General features: G+C 38.5%; 1 protein-coding gene across 6 annotated transcripts in view; it reads right to left on the bottom strand.

The window, feature by feature from the left end:
* Positions 1-2,336: 2,336 nt before the first annotated feature.
* FAM193A (family with sequence similarity 193 member A) overlaps positions 2,337-24,248 on the bottom strand; it is an 83,764-nt gene continuing 61,852 nt past the window's right edge. For 5 of the 6 annotated variants that reach the window (XM_086611814.1, XM_086611816.1, XM_086611810.1 and 2 more), the window contains 11 exons: positions 23,803-23,956; positions 23,522-23,701; positions 20,879-21,130; positions 18,293-18,491; positions 16,744-17,016; positions 16,127-16,409; positions 13,757-13,943; positions 11,701-11,931; positions 9,027-9,870; positions 5,813-5,894; positions 2,337-3,220 (listed from right to left, as the gene is read on the bottom strand). In XM_086611814.1, coding sequence (XP_086467940.1) covers positions 3,127-3,220; positions 5,813-5,894; positions 9,027-9,870; positions 11,701-11,931; positions 13,757-13,943; positions 16,127-16,409; positions 16,744-17,016; positions 18,293-18,491; positions 20,879-21,130; positions 23,522-23,701; positions 23,803-23,956 — 2,779 coding nt within the window. In that variant the 3' untranslated portion in view covers positions 2,337-3,126. The remainder of the gene's footprint in view (positions 3,221-5,812; positions 5,895-9,026; positions 9,871-11,700; positions 11,932-13,756; positions 13,944-16,126; positions 16,410-16,743; positions 17,017-18,292; positions 18,492-20,878; positions 21,131-23,521; positions 23,702-23,802; positions 23,957-24,248) is intronic. The other variant, XM_086611812.1, reaches the window with a different exon arrangement.

The following is a 24,248-nucleotide window of genomic DNA, read 5'->3' as shown; positions in this document are numbered from 1 at the left end:
GTATTATTTATAGAGGTCTCCTCTACTTGAAGTTACCTTTGAACATATTTTATCTGTATTGAATGCATCCAAACTACATAAATACCAGTGTAGAACACTTGTGCTTCCAATAGGTGGTTGGTGTTGCACCTAAACAGACATAGCTTCACATAGCTGCTTATTTAGGCATCAAGAAACATGCCTGTAATTCAGCAAATCCTTATTAAAACCATTTAATGAATGGAGTAACAGTAACTAACTCATTTGCCCAAGGTCACAGAAGTGGTAGAATTGAAGCCAGTACTTTCAAATCTCCTGGCTGCCAGATTGGTCCATGCTTATCTTCACTTAATTATGAATTCAGAAAAATAAGACTTGCCTTTAAGTTCTCATCAAGGTGCAACAGGAGATCCATGGAGACTCATTCTTCAGGCTTTCTGTGAAGTGTGCAGAATCACGTCCGTGGTACTAACATAACATGCTGGAGCATAAGGCAAGTATCTTTGAAGGAATTATAAATACACATGTATGTTCCTCAAACACAAAGACGACTACTTCTGTTGTCTTAACCCAGGATTTCAAAATAAAGAGAAGCACATCATATTAATGTATCATTCTTTGAACAGCTTTGTTAGTGGAGAATAACGCCAACATTCTTCCCCATTTAATTTACTAGTGAAAACAAATACTATGAAATGAGTTTCCTAGCACCATTAAAAATCTCAGTACTTTCAAAGAATTCCTACTCTAGAGAAGCTGGGATTTGCACCAATATTTGCCCATGTGATATCAACTTGGTTTTCCACCCCATGCCTCAATTTGTTGAGATCGCGGATGTACAAATTACTAGTGATGACATACACTGCCACCTTCTGCTACCGTTTAGAACTGAAAAAGCCTGTAAAGCTGGATTTCACACAAACGTTCAGCTTCAGCTGTTTTAACAGCTTTTTTTTTTTTTTCCCCTCACAGCCACTGTCCCACATAAGAAGCCTCTCCACTTTGACCTAAGATCTAACTCAGGCTGCAACCCATGCAAGCTTCCACAATCCCAAGAAACATTCTTCTCCACAAACTGCCACAGGTTATTTTCAACAGTGCAGAGTTTTGCAGAGGCAGTTGGTGTTAAGCGACATAGGTATCACCTTTTAGGTTTGAGATACTGTTCCTCCAGCACAAGCAAATAAACACAGATGCTACAATACTGCACTGACAAAAAAGTGAGTCTAAGCTATTAATCCCTTCATCAACCTGAACGTGAAGAAGAATAATAGAAGTCCCCTTTACATCCCTGGACTATAGTTTGACGACAGGTATTGTGTCATTCTCTCCTCTACCAGAGCAGACTGAGGGCTCATGTACTTAAAATGGCTGGGGTATAAGCTGAGTAACTATATTCTGTACCAGAAGCACAAGCATTCTATATATATATATATATATTCTATATATATATATATTCTATATATACAGTAACTATATTCTGTACCACAAGCACTGGGACAGAAGCTCCAGGACCAACAAGGAGGGTCTATAATTGTAGATATCTCAGTGGTCTGTAACCAACTCAATCTTCCTGCTACATCTGAGCCTCACAGGGGAGGTGAAAGCAATCATCCATTAAACCTTCTCAAGTCCAAAGCTGAGTGTAATCACACCGTGTCTTGCAAAGCAGTCCCAAGCCCAGTGGGTGTATCACAGAAAAATATGTGTTAACAAGTAGAAGAAAGAAAAATGTGGAATGGTTCTGGAAAAGAACAACAGTGGGCTTTGAAGCTATATTGTCCTTTTAAATATGTGCTGAGTGGAAGTCCTATTTTCTTTAAAAAAAGTGGAAGACTGGCTTATAATTTGGGTAAGTAGTAAAAGAAAGCTTTTGTTGTCTCTATTCTGAAAAAATAGCACAGTATCAGAAAAACTTCTACAAGTGCAATATCTTTACACAGATAAAAATCCTAAGCTACCAGTTTTCTTCCAAGCTGGGCAATACTATGCAACCTGTAAAACGTTACTATATTGATAACTATATGATAGTAGCATTGAGCCTACCTACTTCATTCCTGCACTGACATTAAATTGCAAATTTTTGTATTACCTTGTTTCTCACAAATTATCTATCGAAATAGAAGCATTACAGTAATGCACAAACAATTCCAGCATTCAGCAGGAGTCTTTCTTGCTCTAGCAGACAGCGTTTTTTCTCATCAAGTGAGCTGGCAAACAAGGAATATGCTAAAGTTAACTAGCGTTCACTGACCAATTTTGACACAAGATGAAATTTAGTTTAGAAAACCATTCTTTTTTGGCATGTTTCTTTCCTCCCTTTCCCCACCCAAGCACAAAAAAGCAAGACACAAGTCTTCTGCCATACTAATGTATTCCATCTTTCAAAAAGAAAGACATGATTTTAATATTACTTAACAATATGTTAAAAAAGTAGCCAGTTAGGCTTCAGTGTTAATACAATTATACACTCTATAACAGATTTGATAGTGTGAGTACTGTTCTTTTTTAAATTTTCTCATTCTGCAAGTATTCTTACACAAGCTGGCTACAAGTCAGGGAAAAAAAAAATCAAAACACAAATAGCGTAACTTGTACACTCTTAAACAGTAGATTGTGAAAGAACTGAGGAAATGCTTGTCCCATAAGAGCCTCTTTTTCATGAAGTCATGTCAGGAGAATTCTGGAGCAGATGAAAGCACAACTGACTAGGTCCATTCCTTTGTCAGGAGTCAGAATGACAAAACATAGCTAGATGCAGAAGTGACAGGAGCCACTGCAGATGATGCAAACTAGTATTTTGGCCTCCACCCAAGCCTAAGCAAATTTAAAGTCTTTGAGGCCAAGGCATTCAGAGGAGATGGAAAAGAGCTATTGTTCCAACTCCAACAGCATACAGCTACAATCAAGTTTAAGTCTCACTCACAGACTACAAGCACACAAGCTAACAAATTCAGGTAGAAAGTGGCAATTTTTCAGTCCGCAAGAATTATCAGGCCAAAGGGTTCAGTGCAGATTCACACAGCACTGGGGACAAGGCAAGGCAGCACTGGCTCAAGACCAGATAAGCTCTCAGCACAGCAGGACAGATAAGTGGAGTTGTCGTTCATTGATTCCTGCAGGGTTCCCTCCCCATACTGTGTCATTTCAATGTGCAGCAAAGGTGGTTTTTTTCAAGCTAAAATTGGACCAGTTGATGGAAAGTCTCTGCCTTGTCTGTCTGGCAGAATCCAAGCAGAATCTGAAAAGAAAAAAAGTGATGAAGTGAAACCAATATACTTAAAATCAAACCACAAGTGTTATCCCTCTTTTGATGAGCAGCTCTCATTCAGAAACACAAAACCTCTTACAAAAATTATATCTAAAAAAAATCACTTGTCCATCACTCAGATACACCAAAACCCAGTTACTCTTGATAATGCAGTGGTGCTTACAGTAAGTGAATGCAGTAGCAAAGAACACTGCCTATTTAGCAGCACAGAAGCTAGCTGAACGTTAACTAGAAACAGAGGTGACATTGCTGTATTTAACAAAAACCTTGTAACAGTAAGAACAAGTGGTAAGTGATGTGTAAAACAGAAGCACCAATGGCATGGGGCACTGCTGCTTCTCTTCTGAGTACAGCAAAGTTATGTTTGAGACAAAGGCCTAGAGAAAGGAGGCTTGTTTATAATACAGCCAAAAAGTAACTCACATGCCTGGAAAAAGCACCTTTAGAACGAAAACTCTTAATTGCTTTCACACACAAATTATGGAAGAACTTTTGAAAAAGGTTGACATGTGCAGGCATTTCAGTGATAGTTAATTCATGCTGAAGAACTTTATTGAGGCAAGGCTTGTTCAGGCTAAAGGCTTCACGACAGTAACAACTGAAAGCCAAAAAAGGGGAGCAGACAGAAAGAGCAAAATAGAAAAGGTACAGTGGAAGGTCAGAAGAACTAGACTTATTTTGCTCTTTCTGTCCCAAAATTAAAAGTAGCTTGAAAAATTAATTCTGAAGTCAGGGTGTAATTAAAGTATCCATCTATTACACCACTACAAAGCAAGAAGAAAAGATGATGAATTAACGAACTGCCAGTAAAAAATATGAATTCAGTAGGCTTGTGCAGCTCATTGTCATGGAGGGTTATTAAAACAAGCAGTGTTGCTAGTCTTCCAAGTATCATGTGGGAAATGATCCAGTGATAGAAGACCTATGCATTAAAGGTGCCTTCGAGCTGGTTTTAGCCCCTAGTTCAGCACTTATCAGGGCTTTTCAGACATCAGTGATTACATCACTTAATGAATTGATTACAAAACAGTACAGTTAGAAAGTGCTAGTTCTTCATTTGGAATCACGTTTTACAAGTTTACCTCCAAACTTCAGTTGCACTTCTACAAATGTAAGACACCGCTTCATTTATCCCATTGAGAGTAGAGAACTGGTGAAAAGAACTTTTCTATTTTCTTGTTACAGATACTGCAAACTTGAATGAAGCTAAGAATATTCCATGAAACCCATAGCAAAGGCTTAAGCTATACCAACACTATCTAATATATGCCATGTTTCACCTATAAAACCTACATTTTGATTAAAGAAACTATTTAATTGACATTGCTCAGAAAAAAAAAAAAATCAGAGTATGTACTTTTGAAAATTTCATTGTCTAGTACATTGTAACTCCATAAATAAGCAGATATATACATTTTGTACAGTAATAGTAAGCAGCATATGGAAGCAGTTGTACTGTTCTTTGCAAGACCCAGACATACAGTACATCCCAGGCACATAGGCTATGAAAACTACATAAATTTAGAAAAGAATTTGAAATCCATAGTGAAAGCCCTTTCTTAAAAAAACACACTGTTTAAACAAATGGCTTTAGTTGTTTTGTGAAATGCTCCTGTTGATTCCTCAATTATTCACTTGCAGGAAACTGATTTATTTGTAACATTTCAGATTTGGCTGTCATGATGAAAGGCTTACTAGATGTATTCACGGAAAACTAGTACACCCAGCCACCATTAAAGACAACAACCCTGAGTAGATTTCAGTATTATGAAAGAACATGTGCTACATGACTTAAACATGACCTGTCTGCTCACATTTGAGGAAGATGAAGGTAACTAACATGATGAGTAAATCCCAAAAGCAACCAAAATTCACAGAAGAAAAAAGTTTCACAAGCACAGGTTCATATTATTCTTTTACTGTCACTGCACTAGCATAAGCATCCCCTCTTTATGATTGGCATAAGCTAAAATCCCACAGTTATAGCATCTCTACTTCATGTACAGTATAAAATTCCAAACTAATAGCTCCTATAAACAAGGGAGAAACACCATGAACAAATCTTTTTCATTATCTATCCCGAAATTTAAAACAAACTTTTACTTGTTCAACATTTCGCACCTCACACAGCTTTTTTATTCTCTTTTTTAAAAAAAAAAACAAACGCCCACTAATCAGTATTTGGTCTGTGTGGATATTCATGCAAACTTTGCCTCTAGAAAAAAATGGTAACTAAGAGCATCCTGAAAGCCTTGATGAGAACCTGGGGGCGACATAGATGATTCTGGCACTCATTTCTGTATTTCTGCTACTCAGCTACTATCTGTGCCCATAGATCTACAGCTTTGGTGATTGTTAGAGTATTCAGAAGGTCAGCTGTAACACGATTTGCTATATTTTAACACAGTACAATACAGGCTCTTCTGCTAGGAGTTAGTTATTAAGTTGTGGGTTGGCGGTGTTCTGTGGTGTTTTTGTGTGTTTGTTTGTTTGATTTTTTGAAACCCCTGGCATATGGGAAGAAGTTCAACAGCGTTATGCATAAGGTTTACAGCACTCTACCTTTTAAAATACTCCACTTCTCGCTCTGTTTCATCCATTTCCACGCTGTCTAGATCAATGTCTTTGGGTAGAAACACATCATCTACAAAGGACAAAGGATGACACTATGTTAGATTCCAGGAGAGAGGGAAGGAGAGAGGAAGAAGCTTCAAGAAGCTGCATTGAGGACATTTTGGAGAACTGTCTGAACTTGGTAGACTATTGATTATTCATGTTTAGGCTGAATTAATACAAACTTTTAATTAAAAAGATACTTATTAAAAATCCTATATTAGTATCTCTGCTCAGCCTTTAAGGAGCTGCACTGGAAACAAGGAAGAGATCAATCAACAGTATATTTACTTATCACATGGATTGCAAAAGATGCCATAAACCTGGAATACACATGAGAATGGTGCAATTATACAAAGGGCTCGAAGAATCAGACAGCTAATGAATAGCATTCAACTGCCTGAAATTTGTTGGCCTCGCTACTAAAAAGGCAGCTTTGAAACATTTTAAAAATGGTATTTATAAAGTAAAAAACTTCAAGAATTCTGGGTTTGTAGAGCTGCTGTATTCCCTCTGCGACATGATCAGGCTGTGGCTGTAAGCCATGCTACCTACAATTCGGAATTTTTTTTTCTTCTTTTTTCAACTCTCTAAGGACATTATAATACAGCCTGAATTTAGGCCTCAGCTATAGCAACAAAGTCTCTTTTCAAGCCTGTTGGTATATTGTACTGTTTCAGTGTATGGTTCTCTTTTGTACTTGATTAAAAAACGCTTCAGAAAGAGTAAATTTTTGTTGAAACCAATTTGAGCATTTTCTTCTTGAAGTCTCTTTTCTTACGACATATATACTCCAATCTCATTTCTGAAGCAGGTTCAGAATCCATTCCAAAAGGGTGAGATAAAGAAACTAATCAAAAACACCTAGTACACACCAGGACTCTAGAATCCTTGAGATTATGAGAACACATGATTCTCTTCTAAAGGCGTTCCTGGTACTTTGTAAGTTGCACATCTTTGCCATGCAACCTACTTGTAAAGAACCAGAAAGCCCTATAAACACAGGGCTTCCCTATACCCCTAGTTCATAGAATGGTTCAAGCTGGAAGGGACCTCAAAGACCATCTAGTTCCAACCTCCCTGCCATGGGCAAGGACACCAGTTTTCTTCAGCCTCTTGACAACAAGGAGTTAAAACACTCTGCCAGAATAAATTTCTTTAAAAAACAGATCACATCAAAACCAATAATGTTCACTGCCTTAATGCTTCATTTTAAAACTTATTTAAAAAAAAAATAAATTTACTACCCACTTTTCATGTTCTTTCAATTATCCTATTTTTTTTCTTAGTTCATTTTTTGTGTCTTTGCTAATTTGATACAGAAACCCTACGTCTTTAAGAAATTACAAATAAATGAAAAATTGTATATTGCAGTAAAAAAATTGTATATTGCAGTATCTTTCTTGTAGTTCTAAAGTCAGAACTACTCAAAGGCATGATCCAGTTCCAACTCTTCAGTGAACAGCACGATTATCTCTATAAATTCAAAACCATATCCCCATGTTTTTTTCACATTTAATTTTCAGCAACTGTAACTATACTTGATTCAAGCAGCAAAAAAACAATGGCGAGGGGCAGGGAGGAGGAAAAGATGCAGGAAGGTGTTCTCCTACACCTGCATTCTCCTACAGTAAACACCCTCCACACCACCTCCACCCTCTTCAATGGTTTCTTCTCTTTCTGCTCCTAATTCTAGAGTTTTCTTTTGCTCCAATGACTGGAGTACGTTCTTCTTGTTAAATTAGACAAAAAAATAAAACCCAAACACACCACAACACAGTATCCCTGCCCATGGCAGGGAGGTAGGAACTAGATGATCTTGAAGTTCCCTTCCAACCCAAACCATTCTATGATTCTATGCACAAGAACTAAGGTATCAGAGAACAGGGTTCAATGGTGTATCACTGCTTGATTGACATGGAATGGAAACACTGAACATCGTAAGAGTTAAAAAGAAAGACTGGTGGGCTGACTCAATCCAACCATGAAAACACAAACCCAAAGTTCGGCTCTACACCTAGCACTTGCAACAACCAGGAATTTGGTTTACATTTTTGAAACAAGCTTAATGAACACAAGTATTTGGAAACACTGGCAGAGACTGACAAAGGATTAGTCTTGTATCTTGATATGCTTACCAGACAGAACGGCAGTGAGAACTGCAATATTAAGTCATTCTGGTCAAAGGACTCTAACTTATGCACTGTTACCACTCAGCTACCGGGTGATCCCAAGTGAATGACCAGGTGCTCCAAGCAGACAGATGTCCATACTGCAAAACTGCCAGCCCAACTGGCAGTCCCAGTAGGGACCAAGCCTGTGCAGGAATAAACTGGTATTCGAGAATGGCAGTTAGATTAGTGTGCTGACAAAGCCAACCAGCTAGCACTGCATGTGCTTCTCAGCTCTGGTGTTATCTATCAGATGTTTTCAGGAAAACAAAATATTAACTTGGGAAGAAAATTATACAAGTGCAACCTGTCTGAGTCGATCTTCCACAGTTTTATTATTTTGATCAGATCAATTAAAAAATCTGTTTACTAGCACAAACGAATATTAATGTGGAGAAAACACCCAATGTTATCAACCTATTAACATCCCACTGTTAGTTTTCACTCTGGCAAATAAAAAATAAGAAGTTAGTTTTTGTATTTATTTCACCTGTTAATGTAAGTAATATATGAAAGGAATTCTTTCCGCTGAGAAAATGCACACTTATCCATGAACTCCTTGGTTGCAGAAACCCCTTATTTTCCTTGCTCTAAGAGCAAGACCAACTTTATACTATACTCTTAATGCTCTATGAGAAACAACCTTGCTTTTGAAGAAGTCCAAAATGGATTTCAGCATACCATTGGATTATTTTAAATATTTATTTTAAGCAAGATAGACTTTACAGAGGAGACTGGCTTTCTTAACTGACAAAAACCCCATACAAAACCAGCAGCATATGCTAGTTAATACATTCTTTAAAGTATCCTACACCTCTTTGCTAAAACTATATGCATCTCCTAATTGTTACAATTACAGGGATCTGAGTTTCCTCACAATAGTTTTTGTGTTTCTCTAATTCACATGGGTAGGAATGACTGAAGATAAAGATTTCAAACTTCTGGACTTAATAAAAACCAATCCAAGTTCTTCAACTTTCTCATACACTTACCAATGGAATTGTTGACTTTATCCCCTTTCTTCTTCTTGTTTTTCTTGTTCTTGCCTTTTGGTTGCGGAGAATCTGCAAGTATTAGCTTATTATTTTGTTGCTGTTCACTTGGTGAAGGGGATTCACTTGTTATGGGTGCTTTCTCTTCCTTTACATGGTTCAACTGTTTTTTGTTGTTATTGTTTAATTTCTTCTCCTCTTTTTTAGGTTCTGCAAGTGTTGGGAGCTCTGTTGCTTTTGCTTTGGATTCTATTTGGTTTCTGGTTTTAGTTTGAATCTCAGCTGCTTTGGGGGATTCAAGAGGCTTTTTCACTTGTTCAGCACATGGTTTGTTGATCTGCTTTAGTTTCTGTTTGCTGTTTCCTTCTTTATGTTGATGCATAATATCAAGCAGAAAAGAGAGGGGCTCATGCTGCTTTACACTACCCTCCTTCTGATAAAGCAGCTTTGAGTCTCTAGTGTTCACAGGATTGGATAGTTCACAGCCTGCCTCTGAAACCGGCCTCTGTTCTGTATGATTCACATGTCTTGACAATGGACCGGAGGAGGTTTCTATCTTTTCTGATTGCTCAAGTGTACCATTCTGAAAGTCTTCGGGTGCGTTTGGGACAGACTCCTTCACTGCCTGGCAGTTTCGAGTAAGCATGTCCACCTTCTGACAGTCTTTACTTGTTCGTTCTTTCTTCTTTTTCTTTACAGCCCGCAACTGCTGGAGTTCTTGAAGCCGTTGTAATTCTTGTTTCAGCCTCTCTTCTTCTTCTTCCTCTCGCCGTCTCTGTTCCTCAAGCAACTGGTGATGCTCCCTCTCCCTGGCTTCTGCTTCAAGTCGAGCTTTTTCTTCAAGCTACAAAATAACAATAGGTTTATTGAAAGTGACAAATATTTTGGAAATTAGAGTTTTAGAGATTATTACTACTTTCCTATATGAACATTATAAATCCTAGGATGTTAATATATGAACATACTTAATCCAGAAGCCTGCACAGCTAGCAAATAACTACACAAAAGCTTTAAAGTACATTAAAATCCTTTCTATATTTCTATTTTCTATGTTTCTGTAACTTATGTGACAGTTGTTAATACCAACTGTTGGATCTTCTCTTTGCTATTGCTAAGCCTAACTCCATATCAAAAGTCTCTACAACCACAAAACCAAAACATGCATCTTCATTCTCAACAACTGTGTGTATTACTAAGGTAATTCAGGTCTGCGTCATTTTGCATCATTTACCTGTTCTCTTGCTACAGTAGCAGAGTTGCTCTGTTTCACTGCTCATGAACATTAGAAGAGCAGTCATTAAAAATATTTTACAGCAAAACACTAAGCATGTTAAAGCCACATTAAAAGTTGTCAAAAATAATAAGAACGTAGTTTTCTGCTGTCAGGCGTATACTCATTAACCACATGAAACAAAGACGCAGGGATTTTTTCCAGCCATTACTGCAAATGCCTAACACTTCGCTGTGCAGCTCTGATCTTGTATCATTAGCAAAATGAAAGAAAGTCACACACTGAGAACAACCATGTCCATTTATTTTCTTGTATGTTTAGAAATGCCTGTATGGGATTACTTTTTCACAGTTCTAGAAGTCATGCAGAAAATCCTATGAGAATCTTCCACTTCTTATGCTCAAACTGCATTGCAAGAGTAAAGTGAATTTTGCAAAGTGAATTTTATTTATAAATAACTCACTAGGCCTTCTTGTTGCTGACTAGTGCTACAACATGAACATAAAAAATACAACTCGTGAACATCAGGTCTTCCAAAGCCACGGAAGCATTTAAATACAGAATTAGTGCCAGCAAGCAAATCCACAAACAAGAAATACTTACAGTGTGGTCAACACAATGTGCTTACCAGAATTCAAAAACATTCAGCAATCAATCTCATTGCACCTTGAATTTTGTACCTAAGGCTGATACTTGTATTGCAGTAAGAAAAGCCAATTTCCTGCTTGTTTAACCTAAAAAACCCCAGCTTCCTCTATGAGCTCAGAAAACATTATTTTCAAAAATAATTTCACTGTTACACTTTAGAGTGTTTTAGAAAGGTTTTTCCCAATCTCCATTTGAAAGCAACCTATCATTTTTAATTCCCTGTCCCCCCTCTGCAGCTTGCCACCTCACTCTAGCTTGGGATAGCTCTCCGTGTCATCACGTGGCACAGTGCTTAACCTCTTTCAATCAGGACAGCAACGTGTCCAGTGCATTCATGCTAAAAATATGAAATCTTGACTTTTCCACTCTCATAGAAGCAGGGACCTTACGTTTCCTGGCTTCCTCCAGACAGACTTTATCATTACCATTATCCCAATAAAGAAGCACTAGTTTTCTAACTTCCTCCACTTTTAAATGCCGGTTCTACAAAACAAACAAATTCTTAGTATTTCTGACACTTAGAAATAGCTTTCTAAAGTGCGAGAAATTCCAGTATAAAGTTGACTTGCAACAAAACACATGACAATGACACTGTGACAAATCTTTCCAGTCACGCTCCTCAGCCAGCATCAGAGCAACCGAGCTAGCTAAGCATATACAAACACGTGGTGCACCACAAACTACATGGAAAACAATTATTCCATTGCTACAAAGTCAGTATACAGTGGTATACTTACAGAGAGCGCACAGAATAAAAAACATGAGGTCTAGGACAAACATACTTTTATGTCTTACCTTTCTTTGCTTATGTCTGGCTCGCTTGGCTGCCCGAGAACTGCTTACTGGTTTGGTTTCAGAGCTGTTTATAAATTGTAGCAAGTCTTCCACCTTTCGGTGGTCAACAACACTTTCCCTTTCAGATATCTGATCTGGTTTCTTCGGCTGTTCCTCTTTCCTTTTTGTTAGACGTAAACGAAGCTTTTCTCGCATCTCTGCGTAATTTCTACTGGTTGGTGCAGCTGGAGGCTGAACGACACGAGACAAAAATTTACTGACTAAATGTAAATATTTCACTGACCTGATACTCTTGAGATTCTGAAATTCAAATAACTTGAAAGGTCCAAACCTGAATATCAAACTCCTTACTGTTTGTATGTGTACCTAAATGTGTATTTAACAGGCAAACAGACCTTTCCAACTTGGTGCTAGCCTGTGAACTCTATTTTCCAACTGAAAGAATGACTGATCTCATGGAGGAATGCACAAGTGAGAAGACAAAGAAATGCTTTTAAAGGCAAGAAAGGAGATGTCCATATTTTCTTGTCATCAGTGTACCGCATTTGAAAATTGGAAAGGAGCAGACATTTGCTGCTGTTCCCGTTTTGTATGAAGTCTGTTTCAGAGTTTGGACTACATGGGTCTCTGGGCTGTCACTGTGAAGGCTTGATTACCCTGCGCTGAAGCACGCCAGCGTACCTCCAGCAGAATCACATTAACAACTTGTTAACGCTGCTGTAGGTTGAATCCTTGCGTCATGTTTCATGTCTATATTCCCATCCACTGCTCCTGCCTCTCAACTCCTCATTCGTCCTCCCCTCCTGTCGCCTTACCCTCTCCCTTCCTGCACCAGATCTGGTGCCCATCTGTTTGGAGATACATCAGTTCAACTCATTAAACCAGTAAAACAAAGCCTATTAACCGAAAAACCCTCGCCACTTACTGTGCAAATCAGATGACTGTCAAAGACAGATCAATCATGGACATGGTGGGAACATGCAACAAGAAGCAGGATCCCCTCCCTTCCCCTTTCAGCCACAGGGCAGGGGCTTTTAATTCATTTCAACGCCTAACACGAAACTGCATCTGATCAAATACACAGCCAATAAACTGAGCCTTTACTTTAAAGAAGAAAAAAATGCCAGAGACTCAAATTCCACTAGTTAACTGATTACTAAAACAGACTATACACAGATATACAAATGAGGCCAGCAGGAAAACAAAATTTTAAGGTAAGAAAAAATTTAATGTGGAAACTTAACAGCTTTTAGCATTTCATTTGTGGAAATAAAAAGGTATGATTACACAAATTCACTAGACATGTTATTGGTACGAAGTTAACACTTTGTTTGAAGCATCTTAAGTTAACTATTAAAATAAAGAACACAGGGGAAAAGATTTTGTATAACCTGCATGCTTTAGAACGTCATCATTTCTTCAAATACAAGTCAGTGCCTATCAAACTGCACCAGTAAAGAAAATTGACTGTAATACTGGAAACAGGGAAAGTGCAGTTAGGGTTTTCCTTTGACAAAAGTATAATTTAAACTTAACACTGCCTAAGTTCTAGGTAAAAATAGTTTCTTTTTTCTGTCTGTTTTTTAAACGAAGTTAAAGCCACTATTTCGAGGATTGCTGTTTTTACAGATGGGAGAATGTCTCAAATTGCCACAAACATTTAAAAAAATATCCTATATTAAGTGTACTTTTACCTAAACTCATGGCATTATTTAGAACTACACTACTACAGATGAGCTCATGAATTCTGTCAAGTTCTTTACATGGTCAATGCCCCTGCTTGTAGTTTCAGTCAAACATGGTATCTATTATCCAAGTCAGTTTCTTCCTAAATCTTTTAGTCATTTTTATTGCTCTTGAATTGCTTTCAACTGTAAAGGTTTGTTTCAACTCTTCATTTCAAAGAAGAAAATTACTTTCTAACCATGCTCTTTTTACTACTTCTCTTGAGCAAGCTCCAATGCCACCCCTCAGTTCCAGTCTGATAAATCACATGCAATCAATGATGAGTAAGTGACAAAAAAGCAAAGAAAAATTTTAAAATCCAACAACTTACTCCTCCATGGCCGAAGAACTCACAGTAACAGCAGTCACAGTATTTTCCTTCCTTCTGATTTGTGGATGTTGAGGTACTGGAGCTATGTTCTGAACAGCTGTCTTCATCTTGGCTCTCCTCTCCATCATACTGTTGATGGTCGTACGTGTTACTGTTCTCACAGCGATGGCCCTCACAATCAGGATCACTATGTTAAATTAAGAAAAAGCTTATAAAAACTCTAGGTATTTGAAAAAAAAAAAAAAAAAACACACCACTATACAGTTATATATACATCTACCAGGAACGATGACTCTCAAACTGCGATACTAGCCACCTGTGACACATCAAATCCTAAAGCCTTCATCCAGCAGCTTTCAAATAGAGATACTCAAAACCAAGCAGCAAGATAAGATGATACATGGGAAAGTGATTTATGAGACACTAATTTACTGAGTCATTGAACGAGTAACCTAGAGAATGAGTTTTGGAACTGTTCTTCTGAGCTTTAAACAGGTAAAATAGTTTCAGAAGTAGTGATTTTAGCTTTCTAAAATGGAATGGGTTTGAAACTGCTGCCTATTGCATCACTTTGGGTCTGAAGAGAGCTGTGCAGTTGGCAAAGCACTCAACTTATTTCTAAAACCCCCTGGTTTTAAGATGGATTTTCAAACACTTGAATTAAAAAATTCAAGGTCAGCTGAAACCAAAATGTTCCCATTACCCTGTTTGCACCTTTATTTCCAAGAGGAAATACTAGTATGTCTCGTCAATAAGCCAGTACACAGTAGTTTATTCCCTCCGGAGCGCTGCATAATCATGGACCCAACATATCTACTGTCCAGTTCTTCTAAAACTGTTTAGATCTTGCTTCAAATGTAAAAAATATTTAAACAAAAATAATCCACTCATCTAGCATTAGCATTCGTTTGCTCTTATACTAGCATGGTGAAAACAGGCTATAATCTATGTTATCTGCAAAATATAGACGAGTCTTCTTTCTAACTTCGCTTTCTCCTCCCCTTCTCCCACCCCCCTCAAGTTTTTCAAAAATTACTGACCAGGACAGAATGAAAAACCGTTCAGCTTCAGTATCCTAGCTAGGGAAAAGGCATGCAAAACCGTTGCATATAACAAGAAACTGCCAGTCAGTGCAAACATACTGCCTGTTGAGAGCTAGCATTACAGTGCCTGAAGACACGGTGGGATAGCATGTGCTAGGGATAACAGACAACTCCATAGAAATCAAGACCTCATTAGTTCTGTTTCTTAGACTGAAAGACTAAAGCTTAAAGCAGTTTTTCCCATTATAGCACATCACCGATTCATACAGGCTGCAATAATTGCTTTGGGTTCTCTCCCGCTTCTCTAGCGGTTCACTCCTTACGAACTAAAATTACTTGATCGTGTTAGCATCTGGAGATGATGACAGAAGTTGGATGACTATTGCATTAAATAGCCTATATTCAATTCTCCCCTGCACTAGGTAAGAAAGTTTCTTTACAAAACTGAAATAATTTCTCAAGCATAGAAGAACAGTTACTTAATTTGTGATATCATCAATAAAACCAGTTGATAACAGAAATAAGGGCATTTCTAGAAGCACTTCAGGCATGGAGTTACCAAACTGCCTATATCTCACATCATCTTCGAACAACTACTGCAGTAACCAGGAAGCTACATATATAGCAACCATGACCACAGCACTACAGGTCACAGTACTTGAAGCAATGACTCAACTGCTTTTCTGTTTTGCCTGCACTCAGAGATATCGAAGAGTTGGCACCACTGTCAGTCTGCCACAATACAAAACACTACCAGAAGACAGCTTCACCAAACTCCTCCCAACCTCCGAGACCTTTGAAAACTGTTGGAAATCAGAACACCCTTCCACACTACAACCACCATATAAAATGGTAGGACTGACACCTAAGAAGTCTTAAGTGCAGTCAGGAAAATATATCACTATGTGGCAGGTTTCAGGATCACATACGCCTACTTAAATTTTCACAGCTTTTCATTCCTGCTTGCCATGTAATGTCAAAATGACAGAAAAAAGATACACTACACAATAGGTTTGTGTGTCAGCAGCAGCAATCACTACTGACAACGACAGAGTAAGAAAAAATACAGCTTGACGTATTTACCCCAGGCCACATTTCTAAATGTGAGCAAACATTTGTTTTTAAGCCTCTAAACTCGGTAACTAGATTCTGCAATGGAAATCGTGTCTGTAAATGCTCACATCAAATTACGTAGTAAGCATCAAAACTCAGTCTCATTTGCTGAGCATACAGACAGCTCTTCTTTCATGCCACGACCACTGGCAAAAAAGGAAAGGTACCTGTATTTTAATTCCCCTTCTACTGTAAAAAATAACACCACACTTACCTGCAGACACTTGGTGGGGCACTTACAGAGCTGTCTGTAGTTGAAGTAGGAGGTGCAACTGTAGTAGGACAAAGACCTGAATGAGGATCCACAAATCCAGGGGCTGTTGCAGCAGTTTTGGGGAAAGAAGGAGCAGCAAGATTAGGAAGATGTGGTGTAGAGGCTGGAGACAGTGCAGCAGGAGACAGTGAAGGAAGGGATGCTAAACTGGTAGGACTATTTCGTGGTGCAACTGGTGCAGAATGTCTATGGTCCTCTTTATTAATGTTGTGGAACACCTCACCTAAATTAAGGAAAAAAGAAATCACTTAAAAATAATTAATAAGTCTCCATTAACTACCCAAACAATCATGCCAAGTGCTGGATGTTCTCAGCTTCTGTTAAAATGGGGTAGCATTTTAACACCTTTTCATTCAGTCCTAAACTCTAACACCAAGGTCTTTTATGAATATCTTTAATCCAAGAGTACAGAGACTACAACTCAAGCGTAGTAAGAACAGTGATGAATGAAAATCAAGACATATACCATTACTAAAATAAACACAAATAAGTGTTCATGGCTATCTAAATGTACTTGAGTCAGTTACTAAGCTGTTATGTGAAATATAAATCCTTACCTATCGATGAAGGTCTCTTGGATGATACTTTGAATTGGTTGCTGCTTGACTGCACTGTAGTAGCTGTGCAGGAGACAGAAGAAGTGGCAGAAGAGGTTGCCATGACAACTTTATTAGCTTCCATAAAGGCATCCTGGAAATTGTACAGACATTTCTTCTTTGCAGCATTTTTTTTCTCTTTGCTATCAGTAACCGCTGTTGCTTCATTGCTAGATGTAGTAGGAAGTGCTTCGGGTCTTATTTCCGAGAGTGCTGGTGCTAATATATCACTCCCTTCAATTGAAACACACATACTAATTAAGAACCACAGAATTACACAATTGTCTTTATGGCATTTAGAATTAAACATTCAATAACTTAGATGCAGATGAGCAAGCATATGTTGTCAGTGTTGGCTTGGTAGAATTAGTGAAGCGATCTTCCTCTCCCTCCCTCCCTCCCTCCCAGATAATATAGCTAAAACAAAAACTGCTAAGAAGTCTCAGAGCAGAAGTCACAAACCTTAAACTTACGATTTTAAGAGCACTACTAAATGTATGTTAACAAATGGCAAAGCTGCTGCAGATATCTTTACCCATTCATAATTTAAAAACGGAAATTGGACACCATTTTACATGCTAAGTATAGAAGCCTCAATATCTGAAGTTCAGGTTAGCCATGCAACAGTTACAAGTAGGAACAATACATTCATATATTGGGTGTGGGGGTGTGTGTGTATATATATGTAACTCCATAAATCTTATCTTTACTGATGATGATTCCAGCTAACTACAGTAAAACCTTTGTGATAGACCTTCTACACAAGCTTGCCACTAATCATCTGTTTGAACAGCTACCCACAACTACATTTGTAAATGGATGAGCTATGCTACTACGGAAGTTTTCTGGAGGGTTTTAAATGCCTTTCCTTTTAAATACCAGTGTAGTAGCTTGATACAAGTTAGCAGCAGATCAGTCTAAAAAAAGCCAACACAAAACTTCTTTTTTCATACAAGCCAAATAAAATAAAAAAGGCATTTTAATATTTGCTATGATGTGAATGGAAAGATATATAACTATATATGTTATTTCTCTTCTGTTTCGCTTTAACCATTAGTATTTCCAAATTTTTTGCTTGATTCACACCTTTGTCTTTTTGAATGACAACGCAGCTATTCCTGTGCATTATAAAAAGTAGGATGTAGTACCATGTTACCAGTGCTCTTACAACCTTGAAGAAAAAGAGCAGGCCTTTGTGGCAGAAGACCAAAAGTTATTTAAGCTTCCCCTTAATCCCCATTTCTTTGTAACCCTAAACTTCTGAAGGCAAAAATACCTCTACAATGACCATAGGTGAAAAACAGTATGCTATTCTTCTGCCTCTAGCATCCTCTTCCCAGTATATCAGAATTTATTTTTCAATTTTCAGCCTCACTGGAGTAGAAATGCCAGAATCCTGTCTTATAAAATGATGATGATGAAACCTACCATTCCTGGAAAAGAGTGCCACACTCCATTTCAAAACATAAGGCTTTTAACTAGTCACTGTGAAGTAGTATCAAACCCTCACCAGGAATTGTATCAGGCAAAAATGTAGCAGGATTCCAGTTCTTGTCATTCATCATCTCTGACCCCCAAAGACTTATAAATTTAGAGCTATTCCAATCTGGAGTGCTCCCAAAACAGCTTGGATAAATATGATCTTGGAGAGATGCATTGAATACTTGATGCTTGTTTGTATGATTCTGAACTGGAGCTGGTGGTAATGCCTACAAAAATAAAGAATATTTTCCTCATTAATATTCTGTTTGCTTACACAGTCACTCCAACAGCAATATTCAAATCAGTGTTTCAATTGTAAAAGGCATTATAAAAAACATAATAAACAATATTTCCCAGAATGACAAAAAGACTAGTTTGTTGATTTTTAATGCAGATCATGTATTATGCAGATTGTATGTGTATGTATACATTTTATAATCGCAAATATTGCTTTTAGATTCAGCTAACCAATGAATACAAAAAAGCATTTGCCAAAAATACTTGGGCTGATATACATTGGTAGGCCGTCATTTTTAATTAAAACCAGTATTTCTATGAATGTAGAACTTGAGAATTGCTGCCTTTCAAAGCCCAAACTGCCAAAACAAATCCTCTGCGACACGATAATCATTACCACATGAGACAATTGTGATAAAGGGATTACAAACACTTAGGATTAAAAATAAGCACCGCAGAAAAATAAAGTACTTATCATTTGAAAACATAATTTTAAAGTTGATTATATTCTGCTTTTTTCCCCTCCAAGTATTAACAGGTTCCTGACTTAAAACTTAACAGGCAAGCAATACACCCTTTTATTCTAAGAAGCAACTGTGGAGGTGGGGGTGGGAAGGGAACATACACTTTTTCTTGTTTTATAGAGGTAAGTTGTTCTGGCTCACCCCATTTCTTCTAGCTGAAATAGTTTATTCACTTTGTAAAATGAAACCTTCTTCCAGAGACCTTGTGCAATGCAAGCATTATGTTCAACTACTGTCACCTTTAAAAAAGCCAAGGAAAGTGATTTTGTTCTACTCTTGCATGAGATTTGATGCAACGAGAAGCTACACAAAAGTAGACGTAGGTATTAAAAATATCAGCTGAGTCCAGTAACATCTCTGTCATGAAAGTCTAAACATTGATGGCCAAGCAAACTACTTATATATCCATTCTTCCTTTTCTATATAGAACGATTTTCATTATCTGACTAATGGTGAAGGTGGGAGGGGCTGGAATATCCTACATAAAAGAAAACTTATACAAATGAGCACAAAGAAACATTTCACAGGGCAGAACGGGCTATCCATGATGAACCAAGCCTGATCCAGCAGGGCTTATTAGCTCATTCACTACCAGCTCAGCTGAATTCAGATGGCTCTTCAAAGGCAAAAGCTCCCTAAAGCTTCTGCTTCCACATATGTCTTTCTAGCTCCAGCACAACATAAATACAAGGATCCCAGCTGGTCCAGGTGCTGTGCCAGAGCTAATAGATCTGGCCTGCCTTACAAAGTCACTCAGTGCTTAGCAGCCTGCCACTCTGCATGGGGCTGCTGGTGCAGCCTTGATACTGTGCTGCAGATGTTCCATTACACAAAGGTCTTCTGAAAGGAAAGACAGCAGAGATCAGGGATGGGAGCTTGAGTAGGCTGCTGTAGGGGATGCAAAAACAGCTCTGGAAGGATGGCAGAAGGTGGGGTACAATAATTAGGGGTTTCAGAAGAACAGCAGTGGGCTGTTGAGAAATGGAAGGCTGTCATGCTGCAGTTAAAGAACTGGCACGCTGCAACAAGATAAGGGAGGAACACCAATTAGACAGGAAAAAACAAAGTGGATGTTAAGAAGGATGGTAAGAATAAGTAATAGTCATCTTAGTGAACTAATCTTCTCTCTTTGCAACCACAGGATCACTGGACCAGATGAAAGGGAGATGACAGGAACAGGTACCTAATGACAAAGTCTTTGCCTCTTTCAGCAGCACCCACAGATTGACTAATTTAAATACTACATGAAACACCACATTAATAGTAATTCATGCTTTTGACTCATACTTCTGAAAAGCAGTCACCTGATCTCAGTTCTTTGTTCCACATCTTTTTCTTGTTTATTACTTACAAGTTTGGGGTCAAAAAAAATTTTGCAGAACCTGCAAAAAAGCAAGTTCTCTCAAAGCACAAAATCCCTTACAAAGGCTCCTATGCCTCAATTTTCTCAAAAAAAAAATCCACTAACATTCTGAACTAGAAACTATCATTGCCAAGATGGAATATTAAATTTTGACCTTCAATCTATATGAAATAAAGATTTAATTACTCCTATTACACTAACTGAAGTCCCATTACTGTTTCCAACATTCAAGACTCCTTTGACTCCACGTTCTTTCTAATCGCATTAAGGAAATTATCAGTCTTCTTGACAAAAGTTACCCTTAGCCCTGCTGTACGAATCTTCCACCAGTTCTGAATCTGACCTATTCCCTACCCCTCACTATCCCCTTGAAAAGGGCTACTATAAACAGACCATAATTTAAAGCAACTTTCATGGTTTCAATGCTGTTTTATCCATGTGTACAGTATTTTTCCTGGGACCAGGATGCATCCGTCTTCGTCAGGCTTACCTTATTGTGTGTAAAGGGAGAAGCTGTATACAAGGTGGGATGGATAAGTGGACGAGGCAGATGAGGAATTGTATGCAACGGTATATGTCCATGGATGTGAGGATAAAGATGAAGTGCAGGATGTGCAGGTTTTTCAGGGTTCATAAACTGGTGGCCAGCAGGCAGGCGTCCAGTTGCAAGTGCAGAGGCTGTTAGACCTGAGGCTTCTTGTTTGCAAACGTGACATTCACAAGCATTTGGACCTTGGTCAGCCTGAAAAAAAAAAAGTAATTTCAATCTACTCAACAGACAATAAAATCAGCTATTTCCCTCATCCTTTCTTCTTAGTAATCATTAATATTATTTCATTTTGCACGCAATCAATATTTTCAGAGAATCTACAGAATTCTTTCATCCAGTATCGACAGAAAAACTTCATAGTGAAGTAAAAGCACTAGTGGAGGATCTTTATCTTAGTTCAAAAAAGAATGCCCTAAAAATGGACAGCATTTCATACTATACAGGTATTTAATGTCCACTATCAGTGATAACGGGTGAGATACTGATTGAAATAATCAAGAACAGACAGGAATAGGAACCTTGACCACATTTGGTCATTAATAGGCAATTAATTACCCCACCATAAAAAAAAAAAACAAATTGGATTATTATTTTCCACAATTTTCCGAGCATAGAGAAAAACAGTACGTGTAGAAAGCAGTAATAAAGGTTGACTAACTGATAAAGTTGGAAGTAGTCCTGAGCTGCATTAGGCAGAGCACTGTCAGTAGGTCAAGGGAGGTGATCCTTGCCCTCTGCTCAGCACTGTCTGGAGTGCCGGATCCAGTTCTGGTCCCCAGTAAGAGAGACATGGACATACTGGAGTGAGTCCAGTGAATGACCACAAAGATGATTTAGGCATTGGATCTTCTGTCATACAAGGAGAGGCTGAGAGAGCTGGGACTGCTCAGCCTCAAGAGAATAAAATACTTCCAGTGGAAGGCCTAACAAACATCCTAACCACATGGAAACATCTAATGGGAGTTGCCATCTGACTGTCATCTAAGATGTCAAAGGTGCCCCCTCCGATGTGGATCCTTTTGTACAATAAGCACTATAAGCGACTGGTATGTTCTCTCTCAAAGCTGTGAGCCCATGTTGTAGCTGCACGGTAACTCAGATTAAAAGCCACACAGTCACAAAGACAAGTCCGTCGGATATTTTGCTTTGCTGCTCAGCTGTTATACCAGACACCACTACCTGCTGAGCAGATACTCTACACTTCATTCTCAGAGAGGTTTGGTGACCTTATGATAAAGACTTTAATCATCTTAAACTATTTCAAAAACTAAAATCATCAACTACCCCAAGACCCATGCCATAAGTCATGCAATTGATTTAACTACACAGGGTTTCAATAAGGAAAGATAGTCCTCAGATGTAATATTAAGAAGTGCCGAAGTACTCACATCATTTCCCCGCATCCTGAATGAATTTCAAATAACATTAACATTTAACAAAGATCAAGCTCAAACTTCCAAGCAGAAATGCTTCTTAGTTTCCGTTTCTTATCCATACAGGCAGGAATAAACTTTTTTCTCCTTTTCCTGAAACCACCTTCAATATAACTAACATATTTCAGGTTTTGACTATAGGAAAACCTTAGCTATGGCAATCAGTTGAAAAATATTTTTCTATTATTAGGGGATGCCATCCAGAGGGACCTTGAGATACTCGAGAGGTGGGCCCACCAGAACCTCATGACAACAAGGCCAAGGGCAAGGTACTGCACATGGGTCGAGGCAATCCCAAGCACAAGTACAGGCTGGACAGAGAATGGATTGAGAGCAGCCCTGAGGTGAAGGACTTGGGGGTGTTGGTTGATGAGAAGCTCAACATGAGCCAGCAATGTCCGCTTGCAGTACTGAAAGTGAACTGTATGCTGGGCTGCATGAAAAGAAGCATGGCCAGCAGGTCGAGGGAGGTGACTCTGCCCCTCTACTCTGCTCTGGTGAGACCCCACCTACAGTACTGCATGCAACTATGGGGTGCCCAACAGAAGACAGACAAGGAGCTTTTGGAACAAGTCCAGAGGAAGGCCACCAAGATAATCAGAGGGCTGAAACACCTCTCCTATGAAGACAGGCTGAGAGAGTTGGTATTGTTCAGCCTGGAGAAGAGAAGGCTCTGGGGTGATCTTATTGCAGCTTTCCAGTATCTGAAGGGGCCCTACAAGAAAGCTGGAGAAGGACTTTTGACAAGGGCATGGAGTGATAGGACAAGGTTGAATTAAAAATGGTAGATTTCAATTAGATCTAAAGACGCATTTCTTCACTCTGAGAGTGTGGAGGCACTGGAACTGGTTGCCCAAAGAAGTTGTGGCTGCCCCCTCCCTGGAAGTGTTCAAGGCCAGGCTGGATGAGGCTTTGAGCAAACTGATCTAGTGGAAGGTGTCTCTTCCCATGGCAGGGGTGTTGGAACTAGATGATCTTTAAGGTCTCTTCCAACCTAAACCATTCTATGATTTTACATGTCATACCTACCTACTCATTACTTACTCTATTAAAAGTTAAATATTTAATTGAAGATGTAAATATATTATCATTCAAGCAGCCACGTTCCAAAAGTTAATTTACTAAAAGGGTTTCTTTTAGATTACTGTACCTGCTGACTGGGGTAAGATGGTGGTGGACTATCCATTTTTGCTTCATCTTTTCTTAATGCCCTTTTTCCTAGAGACATTTCCTCCTTTTGAGTCCCTGGTGGTTCACCACTGCTCTCCCCATCCGCTTCTTCATCATCTGCTTCTGAGGAACTGCTGCTAGTGCTGCTCACCTGAGGAGACTGGACAACATGAAGTCATTAACATAGGGGTGAAGGACAGGCCTTTCTCCAGTGAGCACATCCAACTGCCAGGAAAAGATACAACACTGTAAATGCTGTACCTCGTCTTTCAATGCCATGTTTTCACCTCCGCCATTTAGCTCACTGTGAATTCCATTCATGTTGGCTACAACCTCTGCATCGTCGTAATTATTCAGTGGATAGATATCAGCAAATTTTGCTGATAATGGTGCAACATCTTCATCGTCACTACCACTGAGGGGGAAAAAAGGCTTAGATAAATCACAGTGCTTAGTAATTTCAGTTATTGTGAAAGCAAGTAGAACACTGAAATGAAATCAAGTTGAGGGCATCCCTTCTATAAATGTTCCAACTGCAAGTCAAAGGATTGTCTTCCTAGTTGTTTAATTAAACTTATTTTTTCAAGCAAGTAAAATCAAGCAACGTGCTGTATAATCCTACTAAATGTAGCAGTTGAATGCCTGAACAGACTGGATAGAAGGTAAGATTCTGCTATTTCTGTGTAAAATATTTTTCCGCCACTGTT

The sequence above is a fragment of the Tauraco erythrolophus genome, chromosome 5, assembly GCF_009769465.1.
Source record: "Tauraco erythrolophus isolate bTauEry1 chromosome 5, bTauEry1.pri, whole genome shotgun sequence".
Taxonomy (NCBI): Eukaryota; Metazoa; Chordata; class Aves; order Musophagiformes; family Musophagidae; genus Tauraco; species Tauraco erythrolophus.
The sequence above is the reverse complement of the archived record's forward strand: the minus strand, read 5'-3'. Positions and strand labels throughout refer to the sequence as shown.